The sequence below is a fragment of the Cyphomyrmex costatus genome, unplaced genomic scaffold, assembly GCF_001594065.2.
Source record: "Cyphomyrmex costatus isolate MS0001 unplaced genomic scaffold, Ccosl1.0 scaffold270, whole genome shotgun sequence".
NCBI classification, from domain to species: domain Eukaryota; kingdom Metazoa; phylum Arthropoda; class Insecta; order Hymenoptera; family Formicidae; genus Cyphomyrmex; species Cyphomyrmex costatus.
The window spans coordinates 322349-335758 of NW_017276800.1; the positions used below are offsets into that span (position 1 = coordinate 322349).

At 33.1% G+C, this 13410-nt stretch overlaps 1 protein-coding gene across 2 annotated transcripts in view; it reads left to right on the forward strand.

Moving 5' to 3' along the window:
• The window catches only part of Obsc (Obscurin), a 34782-nt gene that overhangs the window by 8694 nt on the left and 12678 nt on the right, over window positions 1–13410 (forward strand). Inside the window, exons 4-19 of one of the 2 annotated variants that reach the window (XM_018540843.1) lie at window positions 130–252; window positions 485–655; window positions 1903–1972; window positions 2478–2573; window positions 4692–4784; window positions 6184–6348; window positions 6457–6594; window positions 6672–7176; window positions 7555–7809; window positions 8822–9067; window positions 9142–9283; window positions 9457–9854; window positions 9955–10859; window positions 11007–11586; window positions 12458–12592; window positions 13124–13228. In XM_018540843.1, coding sequence (XP_018396345.1) covers window positions 130–252; window positions 485–655; window positions 1903–1972; window positions 2478–2573; window positions 4692–4784; window positions 6184–6348; window positions 6457–6594; window positions 6672–7176; window positions 7555–7809; window positions 8822–9067; window positions 9142–9283; window positions 9457–9854; window positions 9955–10859; window positions 11007–11586; window positions 12458–12592; window positions 13124–13228 — 4127 coding nt within the window. The remainder of the gene's footprint in view (window positions 1–129; window positions 253–484; window positions 656–1902; window positions 1973–2477; window positions 2574–4691; window positions 4785–6183; window positions 6349–6456; window positions 6595–6671; window positions 7177–7554; window positions 7810–8821; window positions 9068–9141; window positions 9284–9456; window positions 9855–9954; window positions 10860–11006; window positions 11587–12457; window positions 12593–13123; window positions 13229–13410) is intronic. The other variant, XM_018540844.1, reaches the window with a different exon arrangement.

A 13410-nucleotide genomic window follows, 5' to 3' on the forward strand; every position in this document is an offset into this window, starting at 1 on the left:
AATAAGTTCGTTTTTATCAAAAACGCAACATTATAAAATTTCTTAAAATGTCTACAATTTTAGAAAAATGCAATCGGTAGATATTTTTTTACAATATACAAATGTTTAATAGGATTTGTTACTTTATAGGGTATACGTTCGTACATCCGACGGAAGGCAGGGATGGTTACCTTCATCTATTTTAATGCAAACAGCGCTTAGCGAAGAGACTTCATCAATGAGTCGGCCAGAAGATTCTCATTATCGACGAGAGTGTGTACTTGCTTTTATCTCTTAATTTTTAATACATTTTTATAATTTTCAGTTACATATAATATGCATATATACATTTTTTAATTTCTTTTTAATTATATTTTACTTTATGTCACAAGCTTAAAAAATTATAATATTTACAATTTTATACATTACTTTGTTATATTTTATGTTGTAATTAATATCATTAGTAGTAAGATAATGTCATAATATTCGTTTTTTTTTTTTATAGAGCTGTCGTGAAAGAGTTAATCGAAACTGAGGAAGAATTCGGCAAGGATATTCAACTTGTCGTTGAACGTTATTTGAAGCCTCTCGACAATCCTAGCGTTCCACGAGCTATACGAGACAATAAAGAAATTATCTTCACTAATTTGAAGCAAATAGCTGATTTTCATAACACGTAGGTATTTACGGCAACATAGACTGATAGCAAAACGCAAAAGTTCATTGCAATACCGTCATAGACGAGCATTTATGGATATAATACTTAATATACACTTCTGTTTTTTTTTTAATTGATTTTTGTTCAATTTATCGGTGGAAATAAAGGATACTATAGATATATACGCTTAATTACCATATACAAATAATTACGAAATTTATTAGGAGAGTCACTGTATTTGTAAAATTATTATCTTAACATTAATCACTACTATTTATTTAAATATTTTATTATGTTAATTACATAACAAATATAAAAATTTTATTTTGTTATTTATAATTGCGAACACATCGAAGAAACACATGCACACTTGAATAATCTTTTAATGCGCTAAATACAAAGTAACATTGCATCAAATGTTAATAATTTCTTCATTTAATAGTATAAATGTCATATATCACATTGTTGTACGTAATAATTATATTGTTAAATGGAAATTATAAAATATTTATGTAATGTTAATGTTACTTTGTATTTTTAGCGGGTAACGCATATTGTTATTTTCTTATTAGATTTATCATTAAAAATTTTTACACAATTCTGTATTATACACAATTACATTATATACGCACATACAACTTTCCACGTATCATTTTTTCACTTGTAGCGGAATACGATATAAGCGTAAGTTGAAGCGTATTTGTGTGATAGTGTGCTTCTTCGTATATGTGAACGTGACCCAAAAATTAATCTATATTTGTATTATCGCTTTTTAAAAATTTGACCATAATGCCCTCTTTAACGTTACACATGATTTGATTGATGTAACAAATCAACGTTACTATAAAAATGTTACTATAAAACTATATAAGCTTGAAGTAAACATAGGTATTTCTAATCCACTTTAAAAGATTACGATATTGATGCAATATTAAGTGAATTTTGTATTGATTACGTCACTAACTCAACCTATGTTAATTTATCAACGCCTATCGATGTTAATCTTGCTGTTTTAATCTGAGATAAAATTAAATTCTAATTTCTCCATAAGAACCCATAAGATTCGTTTTTACCCTTTATAGATCAGTAAATAATACTGACAACTAAAATATGCCACATTTTTGGAATTACCTTGCATTACGTATCGCTCCTAAGTAAAGCGTGCTCACTCTGAAGATGACATAGACTTCCATTCCGTAGCATGTTAGGCGTGGTGTGACTTTGGCATGATAATTAATTCCGGCCTTACTTAGATCGTTCGGCAGGGTGTTGATCGAGGGTGTCAAGTACTATGCGGATCAACCACGTATGCTTGGCAAAACTTTCTTAAGACTGGTAAGTGACTCACTAGTAATATTTATTATTAAAATAATTTTGTTCATATTAGTTAAAATAATTTCTGATTATTTTTATAATTATTTTCTAATTGTAATTCTTTATGCAAAAGCGTAAGATGAAATGCAATAGTAAAATTTTTGACATATGACAATTGCATTTCGTGAAAGTATATTATATACAGAATAAAATAGAAGTTTCTATGAACAAACAATATCGAGGAATCAATTTATTATACACTACTATAAACTCCAGTAATGAAGGATGAATAAGAGTACAGCTTAAATTTGTTATTTCAATGGAATAAAGTAATAATTTATAGAAACTCACTTCTTATTACTGTGTGTACCATTAACAACGCTGTACTCTCATTCGCCCTTAATTACTGGAGTTTATAGTTTTGAATTTTAAGTCCGTAAGGAGATTACGTCTAAATTAGTTTATTACACATTACATAACGTTTGAATCAAATAGTTAATTACAATGAGATGCTATTCTACTTCAGGAGAGAGACTTTGACAAGCACGTAGCGTATTGCAGAGACGAGCCCGCTGCTCAAGAATTTCTTCAGACAAACGACGAAGTACGCGAATATTTCGAGGCAAGTTGCGTTTTATTACATATTATTATTATTATTGTAGAAATTTATTTCTTAAGTTAATTTGTTAATAAATTGTCGCTTTTAATCAACAATTCATTACTTAATTAGCGAAAAATACAAAATTCAGTTTCCAAATTAAATTAGCATACGTAATGAGAGAGAAATTAGAACTATAAATACACTAACGAATTGGCATTAATAATGTAAAAATCATGATTAAATGTGATCGCAAATTAATATTTCATTTTTCTAAAATTACTAAATTAAGATATATTTACATTTAAATGCGCAAAATCAAATATCGTATTACTAAAATAATAAAATAAAGATATAGATACTACGTATATATTTAAATATATTGTGTAGTATATATATAATGTCTTAAAAATTATTTTCTGTAAATTGTTTATTATCTATTAATATCTTTTTAAAGCTTTTAACCCGTACCATACCATATACTAACTATTCTAAAACATCATATTATAAATATCCTTTTATTTGGCATTTTAATGCGTCACATACGTTGCGAACTTTCACTGGAAATCCATGTTCGATTGCTTCAGCGGTATGGATTGAAGAAAATGATGTAATTATATAACACGCGGGGGATATGCGGGCGTGTGTCCAGCCCTCAAAATAGCTGAGTTTATTCTTAACGGCCGGAACATCTTTCGCTTCTCTTACCTACGACTGATAGTATCGAGATGCTTTCGGAAAAATACGTTTTCATCAAGATTTAAGATACGACAATATCGTATAAAACATGACATATTAACACGATATATTATTCCATAATGCATACTATAGAATATAGAACATAAATGTTATAGTTCCTCATTAAATATATTTTGTTATAAATTCATAAATATCTATTTTTAAATTTATATCTTTATAATTTGCAGTCTTTGATTTAATATAAAACTGTCCTTTTATATTATATCATCTATTGGACCAAAAAATTAATTTTGTTCTTAATGAGATGCAAATTCTCTCCTAAAAAATTATTTTAATTGAGGAAGACATTTCAGATTCTTTCATCTACAAATTCTTATGTGTCCTTTACATCCACTAGAGAGTGAAATAGATTGCTCGACTGCTGTGTAAAAAATGCAAAGAGAATGGATCGCGGGATGAAGTGTATCGATGATTCGCGCAATCTTCGTGTTGTTTTCGCGCGTGGTCAGTCGTACACGAAATCGTCCGGCGTCTAAGTATAGCCGTTACCGTATTGGTCTTCCGACTATACTATGGCAGCAGTTTGGAGCACCCGAAGATTCCTCCTCAGTGTCGTAGACCACTGACCACCACATCGTCTGTGTGTGAGAATCTCCGCGCGATTCACTGAATTTGATCAGGACTCCTATGTGTGCAGTACATCTGCGAGCCACGCGACGACCGTACTTTGACGAAATACCTCGACCTCGATAACGAAATCAGGGTGTTCTCTCCTTGTTGAAGGTGCGCGTCCGACAGTAATATGCAGTTCTACGTTCTCCGTTCTCCAAAAGTCGTAAAGCGTGGCGATGCGCTTGCGATACGTCAATCGTGCGTCGTCGTCATCTCAACATGCTAACTCTGTGACCTACGTTCTCTGCGGGGGTGACACACACTCGCCTTTGCATGCAAAATTCAGTCACACATCCAAAAATACATATATTCATGCCAGATCTTTTTGGTGTCGAATTACGGTGTCCGATAATTTCTTCATTGAGACGCGAGAACTACCTTAAATGAAATATCTATTTCGTTTACTGAGAATGTATTGTGATTTATCGGTTCTTTAATCTCTAATCGCTCTAATTGGAAATTACACTTCTTAAAGTAGATAGCTCCGGAAATATTGACATTGGTGTATGTGCAAGAAAATTTTAAATTTGATATCTAAGGAAAGACTGTAAATAGAAAAATGTAGTCTGAGAGATCGCATAGATGCATAAAAATAATGAAGAAAGACTCTTAGGAATTTTAGTGAAAAAAAAACTAAGACTTAATTGAATTTACTAATATAATTTTAATTTTATGTAAAATTTTTTATATTTAAAATTTATTCTAAATATAAATTTATATACGACATTGTGATAAAACTAAGAATTCGTGCTATCATTTCGTTTCTTACAGGAGTTGAGTCAGACTCTGAGTGACGACAAGAGTATATCAGAACATTTGAAGCTCCCGATACAACGCATAAACGACTACCAGCTCCTATTAAAGGTAGGATAACGTTTTATTTTTATTTCATTGCAAAGTTATAATAAAAATTTTATAATTTATCTTATTATACTAATACTTGTAACAACTACAATGACTTATTATTAATTTATTATCTAGTTTGAAAAACATCTGTAAAAAATGGATAACACGAATGTTTAATATATACTTTTTTAGTTGATGAGAAATCAAGACAATAATACCAGACAACCGAATGCACAAATATACAGCACGACCTATATTTCCGCCCAAATTTTATTGCGCCCGACGGAAATAGCACGGCGCTAAAGCGCTTTCTACTTTGCCTTGAAATCGTATTTTCTTGATATAATTATTACAGTCGTTCATTCAAGATATATAAATTGACAGTTAAAGAGGCGCGAACTGTTTATATCATTTTAAATCATACAAAATAAACGATTTCTCACTAACTTTTAAAGTAAAATTAATTTAACCGATATTAACAGATATCCTGTTTGTATTTCTTTTTTAAATAAATATAGAGGCTTTTTAAATCTACTAAATTACATATTAAGATTTTTCAAACATTTCAGACAGTATTCATTAATTGTGATATTTGTTGAAGCCAAGTAGATTAATTTTATTAGCAAGTGGGCCAATTGCCCAAAAAAATAAACATCAAGGTAGTAACTTCTACATCTTGAACAAGAAACCGCAATTAATAGTTTTTGGCCTATACATTATTTGTTGATAGTATCACTGCAGATCGTCGCCGCTCTAACGACTATGTATTTTAAAATACGCATAGTAAACATTAGCCAGAAGTTTAAAATAAAACTCAATTATTACTTCGTCGACATCAACAGGTTTGCTAAATTTAGAACATAACTGAATATAATCGTATGATTTTCTCTGTTACGAAATTCTTTCCAATTCTCGCAATTAAAATTCTATCGCACTTTAGTATAAAATATCTTTGTAACTATTGTATATATAAATACTGGAAATGTATCTGCTGAAAAGTCGTCGTCCAATTTGTCGAAGAATATGGGTTTCAATAAATCTGAGCTCGCTATATAAAAACGAATTATAGAACATTTTGCGCTTGTTTTGTATGAATGTGTGGGCGTTGTACCGATTTAGCGAGCTAAAAATGCGTGTTTGTCTATATAGTAGATTAATAACTACCGAGACACGATTTAGCTTTATGAAAAAATTCTAGCAAAAAACATGAGACAGGTGCAAGAAAATTGCGACGTTAATAATCGTATTGAAATATACGATACAAGTTAATTCGGTCCAAGGATAACAGTCGCGACGTTGCGTAAAATTCGTGCAATCGTAGGCGGATTGAGGCAAATCTTTTTTTGGTTTAATCTGTCATAAAATAATCCATTTGTACAAAGAAAAATAAACTATTTACGCAGGATATTGTTTGCAGGAACTGGTGAAGTATTCGACCCGATTAGGTGAAAACTGCGACGATCTACAAAAGGCGCTAGAATTGATGCTAGGAATTCCTCATAGAGCAATTGATAATAAATTCATAAGTAATATCGAAGGATACAAAGGGAATATTCACAAACTTGGTAGATTACTCACACATGTAAGCATATGTGTATTAAAAGATAATAAGTAAATTATTGTAAATAAAATAAGTAAATAAAAAGTGCAAAAAAATTATTTTTAATTACGTTATATAATATGTTTTTAGGAATGGTACACAGTTATTGATAAAGAAGGAAAGAGCAAAGAAAGATACTTATTCCTATTCAAAGCACGAATTCTCATTTGTAAAGTCAGACGAATATCGGAGGATAGATCAGTTTTTATCTTAAAGGAAATTATTCGAGTAAGTGAGGTTTTAGATAATATATTTACAATAGACGCATGTAAAATAATATAATAAATTTAATCATTTTGTTTTAGTTACCGGAAGTAGAAGTGAAGGATCATCCCGATAATATACGATCTTTTGAATTACATAATCCAACTGTATCCAATTACCCCATCACTTTAATAGCTCATAAAGACCCCGTGAAGGCTTACTGGCTCAAAGAAATCCGTCAATACGCCAGTGATTTGGTCGCTCTCGCCGAACATGCAGCGGATGATCTTCAAGTAACCGAAGAAGTACCAGAAGGCAAGGAAGAACTCAGGAGCGACGAAAAACCGGTATTGGTGAAAATCGAACCATCTCAAGTGAATCCAGGATTGCTTAAAGCTCAGAGTAATCCAACGAAGATAGAAGGAAATCCGGGTCCACCAAAAGTAGACGCGACTAAAGAATCCACGGAAGTTGTGCAGAAGAGAAAGGAGTCCGTGAACACGACCGACACATCGGAAATAAAGAAGGCTAAGATTGAAGAGCAAGCAGACATGTCTCGAAGATATTCCGCTAGTCGATACAGCGCCTCTTCAAAGGTCGTGGAAGGTAAGAGCTTATTGATACTTGTATCAAACTCGCCGAAAATCTTTCGTTGTAATTTGATGTCGCATGCAGAAGCTTAATTGTTAAAGTTGACAGTGCAAATCAATGTTGCGTCGAATGTATGTGTAGTTGCAAACGCTTATTATATATCACTATATTTATATTTACATGTCAAATTCAAGAATATTGAGAATAATTTTTTTACATATTAATAGATTGTCTTCTTGAGTTATTTCTTTTGATAAAACACCGGTAAATACCGCATTTTGCTCAAGTATAGTATTGAAAAATAAAAAATAATTTTAAGTTTCTTAATTCGAAACCAATGGACATACTATATGTCAAGTAGTAAGATATAGTTTCCAACTAATACCTCTGTAGAGTATTCATCGATATCAAGCAGTCGTAATGGCGCGTCCTCGTACATGGAATCGGCGGCATCCGCCATGGAGACGAGAATGTCCTCATCGCAAGGAGTGGGTCAGATATCGGAAACCATGACTTCCTACGAGACTGCGATTGCTGGTGGTAGAACAACGGATTCGAATGTCGAAAGCAGAACTGCCAAAATCACTCTTGACACTGATGTTAATAAACCGGTGTTTATCAAGACAATAGAAGGATGCAATGTAGAACGTAAGTATATACGACATTAAATCTTTGAATCGTTATCATATTATTGTTAATTAATAACCAGGGTGTACAAAAGTAACATTAAATAATTAGGGCTAGGAATAATACATACATTTTTCTTTTCGATTATCACAAGATGTAAGATACATTTTTACTGTTTTAGCGATGCAACCAAAAAAGGCATTGATACACGCTATAGGTAAAGTGACACGTACTTGCTTAGTTTATCAGCGTTCACTGTTCTCTATATTTCTTCCATATCTTTTTGTGTTCTTCTTACAGCTAATAGAGCAAATTGCTTTTAGATGTAATATTACATTGCTGGTTAAACACGCTTTATACTGCTAAACTATGGATGTTTGCTATACACAACATTTACACTAAACAGTTACACTACGCTGATGTTACTTTGATATCAATATCACACACACATATCAACATTTATGAACATTTACATTGACATATCTTCACAATTCACACACTATATTGCTTCTTCAATCAATTTTTATAGATAGTAAAGCGACATGAAGCATTTGTTTAGAACATAATACATATCTTTGTATATGTATATTATATTTTCAGCGAAGTTTTTTATAGCAAATGAATTTTTTGTTATTAGACGATATTTTTTGATATATATTTTACATCTAAAAATTTGTTATGCACACATGTGATTTGCTGATGCACATTCATATTTCCATGAATTACGAAGTCAAAGTCAGTGTTATGTGTCAATCACATTCAATTATATGCACATGTAGTCAGATCATAGGTTGTACTGGGCACATTTAATAACTATATTAAATCCATTTTGGAATAATTTTTACATTCCTTCCTATTTTAATGATAACGTAAAGAAATCACGTAAATTATAATGTACGACGCTATATTTTGTAGTATTTTAGATACAGGACAATTGTATTGGACTTGATGGATTCGTTTCTCACACCATTCTCATTTCTTTCAGAATTACAACGCGTCGTTACTTTGCTCTAATTCGAGTTGTCTTTTATAGCCGGAGAAGTTGCCACTTTTGAGTGCACGATGTTAACTAGCGATCCGACCGTAAGGATACAATGGTTGAAGGATAACAAACCGATGGAGGACAAGTTAGCTGATCGCGTTACTACTACACTGACTGACAATATATGCAAGCTTGAGATTCAGAACGTTCACGAATCAGATTCCGGCATATACATAGCACGTGCTCTGAATGCAAACGGTGAAGCAACATGTACTGCTCAATTAGTGGTTCAACAATGTAAGTAATAATGTTATGATGTTACTTCTAAATACGTTAAATAATTTTTTTTTTATTGATGTAAAATACTGCAGTGAGTCCGGAAGAGAAAAAGGCAAGAGCAGAAGCAAACTCTCCTATATTCTTGGTACGCCTAAAGGATACCGAACTCCTTGAGAATACCTACCTACGTTTTATGATTAAAGTTAAAGGGGATCCTAATCCAGAAATAAAATTGTAAGTTTCAAACTTTCTTTAATATAAAAATGCTCTATTTGCCTATTTATCAAGTTACATAACAAAAATTTAAAAGATGTGCAAAAAACATTAGAAAAGTGTTTGTGAAACACCTCTTTCAAATGTCTATTGTTTGCGAAAAATTTACACATTAACGCACATTTTTTTTTTAGCTTCAAGGACAGTATCTTGATTAACGCGAAGCATGAACGTGTGAAGATTATTCGAGACAACGCCGAAAAGGGTTTTTATGAATTAGTGATTGCTGATGTTCAGAAGCAGGATGCTGGAAAGTATTCATGCACAGCTATGAATCGCTATGGCGAAGCCACGTGCGAAGCGGTGGTGACAGTGACAGATGAAAAGCCACTTTTTCAAGGGCTTCCCGAAGGTCTGCTTGAGCTTGGAACCGAGCCTCGATTTATTTGGACGCGTGATGGACAGGCGTTTGATCCTGAGGAGAGATTTAAAGTTCTCTTTAAAGATAACGAAGACACTCTGGCATTGGTGTTCCAACATGTGAAACCCGAGGACGCCGGTCTTTACACGTGCGTAGCGCAAACCAGTACAGGTAAAAATTATATTGTAATAATTAATATTAATTTAATATTGCTGTCGCATTTCATATATTATATTAATATGTTAATTTATACAAATTCTTGAATATGTAGGTAATATTAGCTGCAGTGCGGAGCTGACAGTGCAGGGTGCTGTGAATCAATTATTGAAAGATCCAGAAAAACCAAAACTTCAGACAGATTCAAAGCAATCCGAGGTGAGCGCTGGTGGTTCTGCAATGTTGGATCTGCAGGTAAAAGGATATCCCAAGCCGGACATCAAATGGACCAAGGATGGTCAGGAGATCATAGCTGGTGGTAGAATCAAGTATCTTTGGGAAGATGAGGAATCCTTATCATTGGTGATTAAACAAGTTACTGCTAAAGACGCCGGAGTTTATACCATCAAGGCAAAGAACGATCTCGGAGAAGACAGTACACAGATCGAACTGATTGTGAAATCTGCACCAAAGATCACGAAGAAACAGTCTGACATGATGATTATGATTGAGGAGACAGGCACAATGACTGTGCAAGTGGAGGCTACTCCGGCACCGGAAGTAACTTGGTACAAGGACGGTCAGTTGATTGAAGAGAGCAATCGTATTAAGATCATTAAGGAGAACAGCGACACATACAAGCTTGTAATAAAAAATGCCAAATTGACTGATGCTGGTTCATATTCGATTGTTGCACGAAATGAAATCAATCAGACAACTGAGATCTGGAAGGTCGGTATCAGATGCCCGCCAAAAATTAAGAAAGGACTGGGCGAGCCACGAGTAATTAACGAAGGCGACACATTGAATCTCTTGATTGAGGTAGAGTCTGATGGAGAACCAACAATCAACTGGTACAAAGATGGACAGCTGTTGACCGCGAGCGATCGCGTGAAGATGACGAAAAATGGAAACAATTATATACTTACAGTCAGTAGTGCAAAAGTAGAAGATGCAGCGATTTATAAAGCCGAAGTGGTGAATAAGCATGGAACAATTTCGGACGAGACGAGAATCAGGGTATATAATCTGATCCTTGAATCTAAAGTATATTTTGAAAATAATATTTTATATTTTACTTAACTAAAGTCTATTTCTTACAATTAAAAAATTCTGTAATTATTATTTTAATTTTTTAATTCTAATATATTTGCGATATTATTATAGGTACGCGGTATACCGAGGTTCAAGACGAAATTGTGCGACATCAGTGCAAACGAAGGAGAGTTAAACATCGAATTTGTGGTTGAAGTTGAAGGCTTTCCGAAGCCAAGTGTGCATTGGTTTCTGGGCGATGTTGAAATCACAGAGAAGCGCACAGAGTATACTCGTGTAGAAGAAGGTGACAATTACAAGCTCATTATTAAAGAAGTGAAAACCGAGTTGAAGGGTCATTATACTTGTAAGGTGCAGAATGAATATGGCGAAAACTCGAGTAGTTCCAACTTGACAGTAAATACTCGGCCAAAGCTTTTGAAGAAATTAGCAGATCAAAGGTTAAAAGAAGGTGAAACGCTGAAGTTGACATTTGAAGTGTCCGGCACGCCGGATCCGGAAGTCAAATGGTACAAGGATGGCGAGGAAGTGACGGCAGATGCCAGAATTAAAATCACTAGAGACAGTCAACGAAGTGAGAGCTATGATTTAACGGTGACGTTGCTAAAGGGTAGCGATGGCGGCTTGTACGAGGTTCGGGCAGAAAACGAGTTGGGTTACGTTACCAGCAAGAGTAAAGTCATCGTGTTGAGTAAGTTCTCGCACCTTTTTATTTTCTTTTCCTAACTCTAGAACTTGAGTTTCTTCGACGCAAATCTAAGTTTGACTAAAAAAGTTGTTATGTCACGAATTATCAAATTTGGAACAAATTTATATATAATAACGAAATAATATTAATATGACATTTATGATAACAAATAATTGTACTTCAAAAATAATTTGCATTTTTTTAAAGTTTGTATTGTAATTTATTACGGAATATCAATATATTTCTTTTGAAGAGAAAGGTCGTATTTGATATTATAATCGAGTTCTAGAGTTAATCGCGAGGATAATTTTAGTAGAGTTAAGAAAATCTTACGAAAGCTGATATCATGACATTTGTTGGAACGGTACAGCAATAAATATTTCTAATTTTTGAGAAATCGCAGTGATAAAGTCGTCATTTTGACAGCATTCAGTACTCGCGTAAGTATTAATTGTATAAATAAAACCGTATAATTCCCTTTTTATTTTATTCTGCCGATATGACATTTTGGGAATTTTTACAAAAACGGCCTTTAGGGACGAGGTTCAATCGACAGATTTTTTCTCATAGTTTCTGTGTAAAAAATCTGTGTGTGTAGAAAGAATTCTCCTGATTTCCTTAAACGAAAGGGAGGAACATCATTTTCGACGCGTCACATATTATTGACGTTGACGCAAAATGTGTTCTCTGTTTTTTCTTTCTGTATTCTTATTAATTCATTTGTAGATTATCATACAATTGATTTTGTGGTGCTCTGAGAAATTTATTCGACATCTTTTTTTTATTTTTTTGAATCTCTAAGTAACATAACGAGTTGACATATCGCGTTTTGAAACACGTTATGACAAAGACTCGAAAAAATGTACTTCTGTAGCTGAAACGGAAGATAAGAAGATAAAATCGCCGAAAGAAAAAGCCGAGGAGGTGAAGATGGAAGAAACCCAGACGAAAAAATTGATAAAATTGCCACAGGAAGAGACTTTGTACGCCGAAAAGTCGGAATCAGAAGGTAATCATGTGCGCTAACTTGATTAGCTCAATTAGAATCCAAGAGAAACGTGAAGTCTTGACTTTGCTTCATTTGAAACGCTACAACGCTTTGACAACTACAAGAGCATCGCACGCTTCGATAAGAGTTTCTTTGCGAAGTTTCTTTCTAGAAAAAAACACTTTTATTTTAAAATCGAAACGTATTTTAGATAATTAGTATTAGAAAACAGTGCATGCTAGAACCAATTACATTTTTGCAACATATGGATTTTTGAAACTTGTTTGATTTTTCTTTTTCGCACATATCTTTATTGAGTTATCAGAATTGATGATTAGAGACAGAAGTCACTTTGTTGTCGATCGTTTTTTGAAAGTTTGTTTAAGCGTGTACAGTACCGATTCTAATAAATTAGATATATTTGTGTGATTGCATTATGTATTGTAATTTATCACGCAATACGCACGCATACACGCTACGTAACTTAGCAATATCGAGAAGGTATATGGTTAAAAGTCATTTGGCGGTAGAAACAATATCTGATAAATTTAGGTCGTGTCAAACCGGGAAAACAAAACATCCAAGTAATTCAAGGGGACAATGAAACAATCACGATCTCTGTGGCCTCCACGACATCACATGAAGCTATACTTACAGGTAATCTTACTTATATCTCATACATTATCGTTCAACCAAATATCCAATCAACATAAATTTAAAAGACGCCCTTTAGAATTCTATAAAGTCTTTTAAACATTTATGTTGTTTGAATATTCTAATAACTAACAATTACACAAACAAATAGGAAACACGAAACTGTAATGCCTTTCCTGAAAATT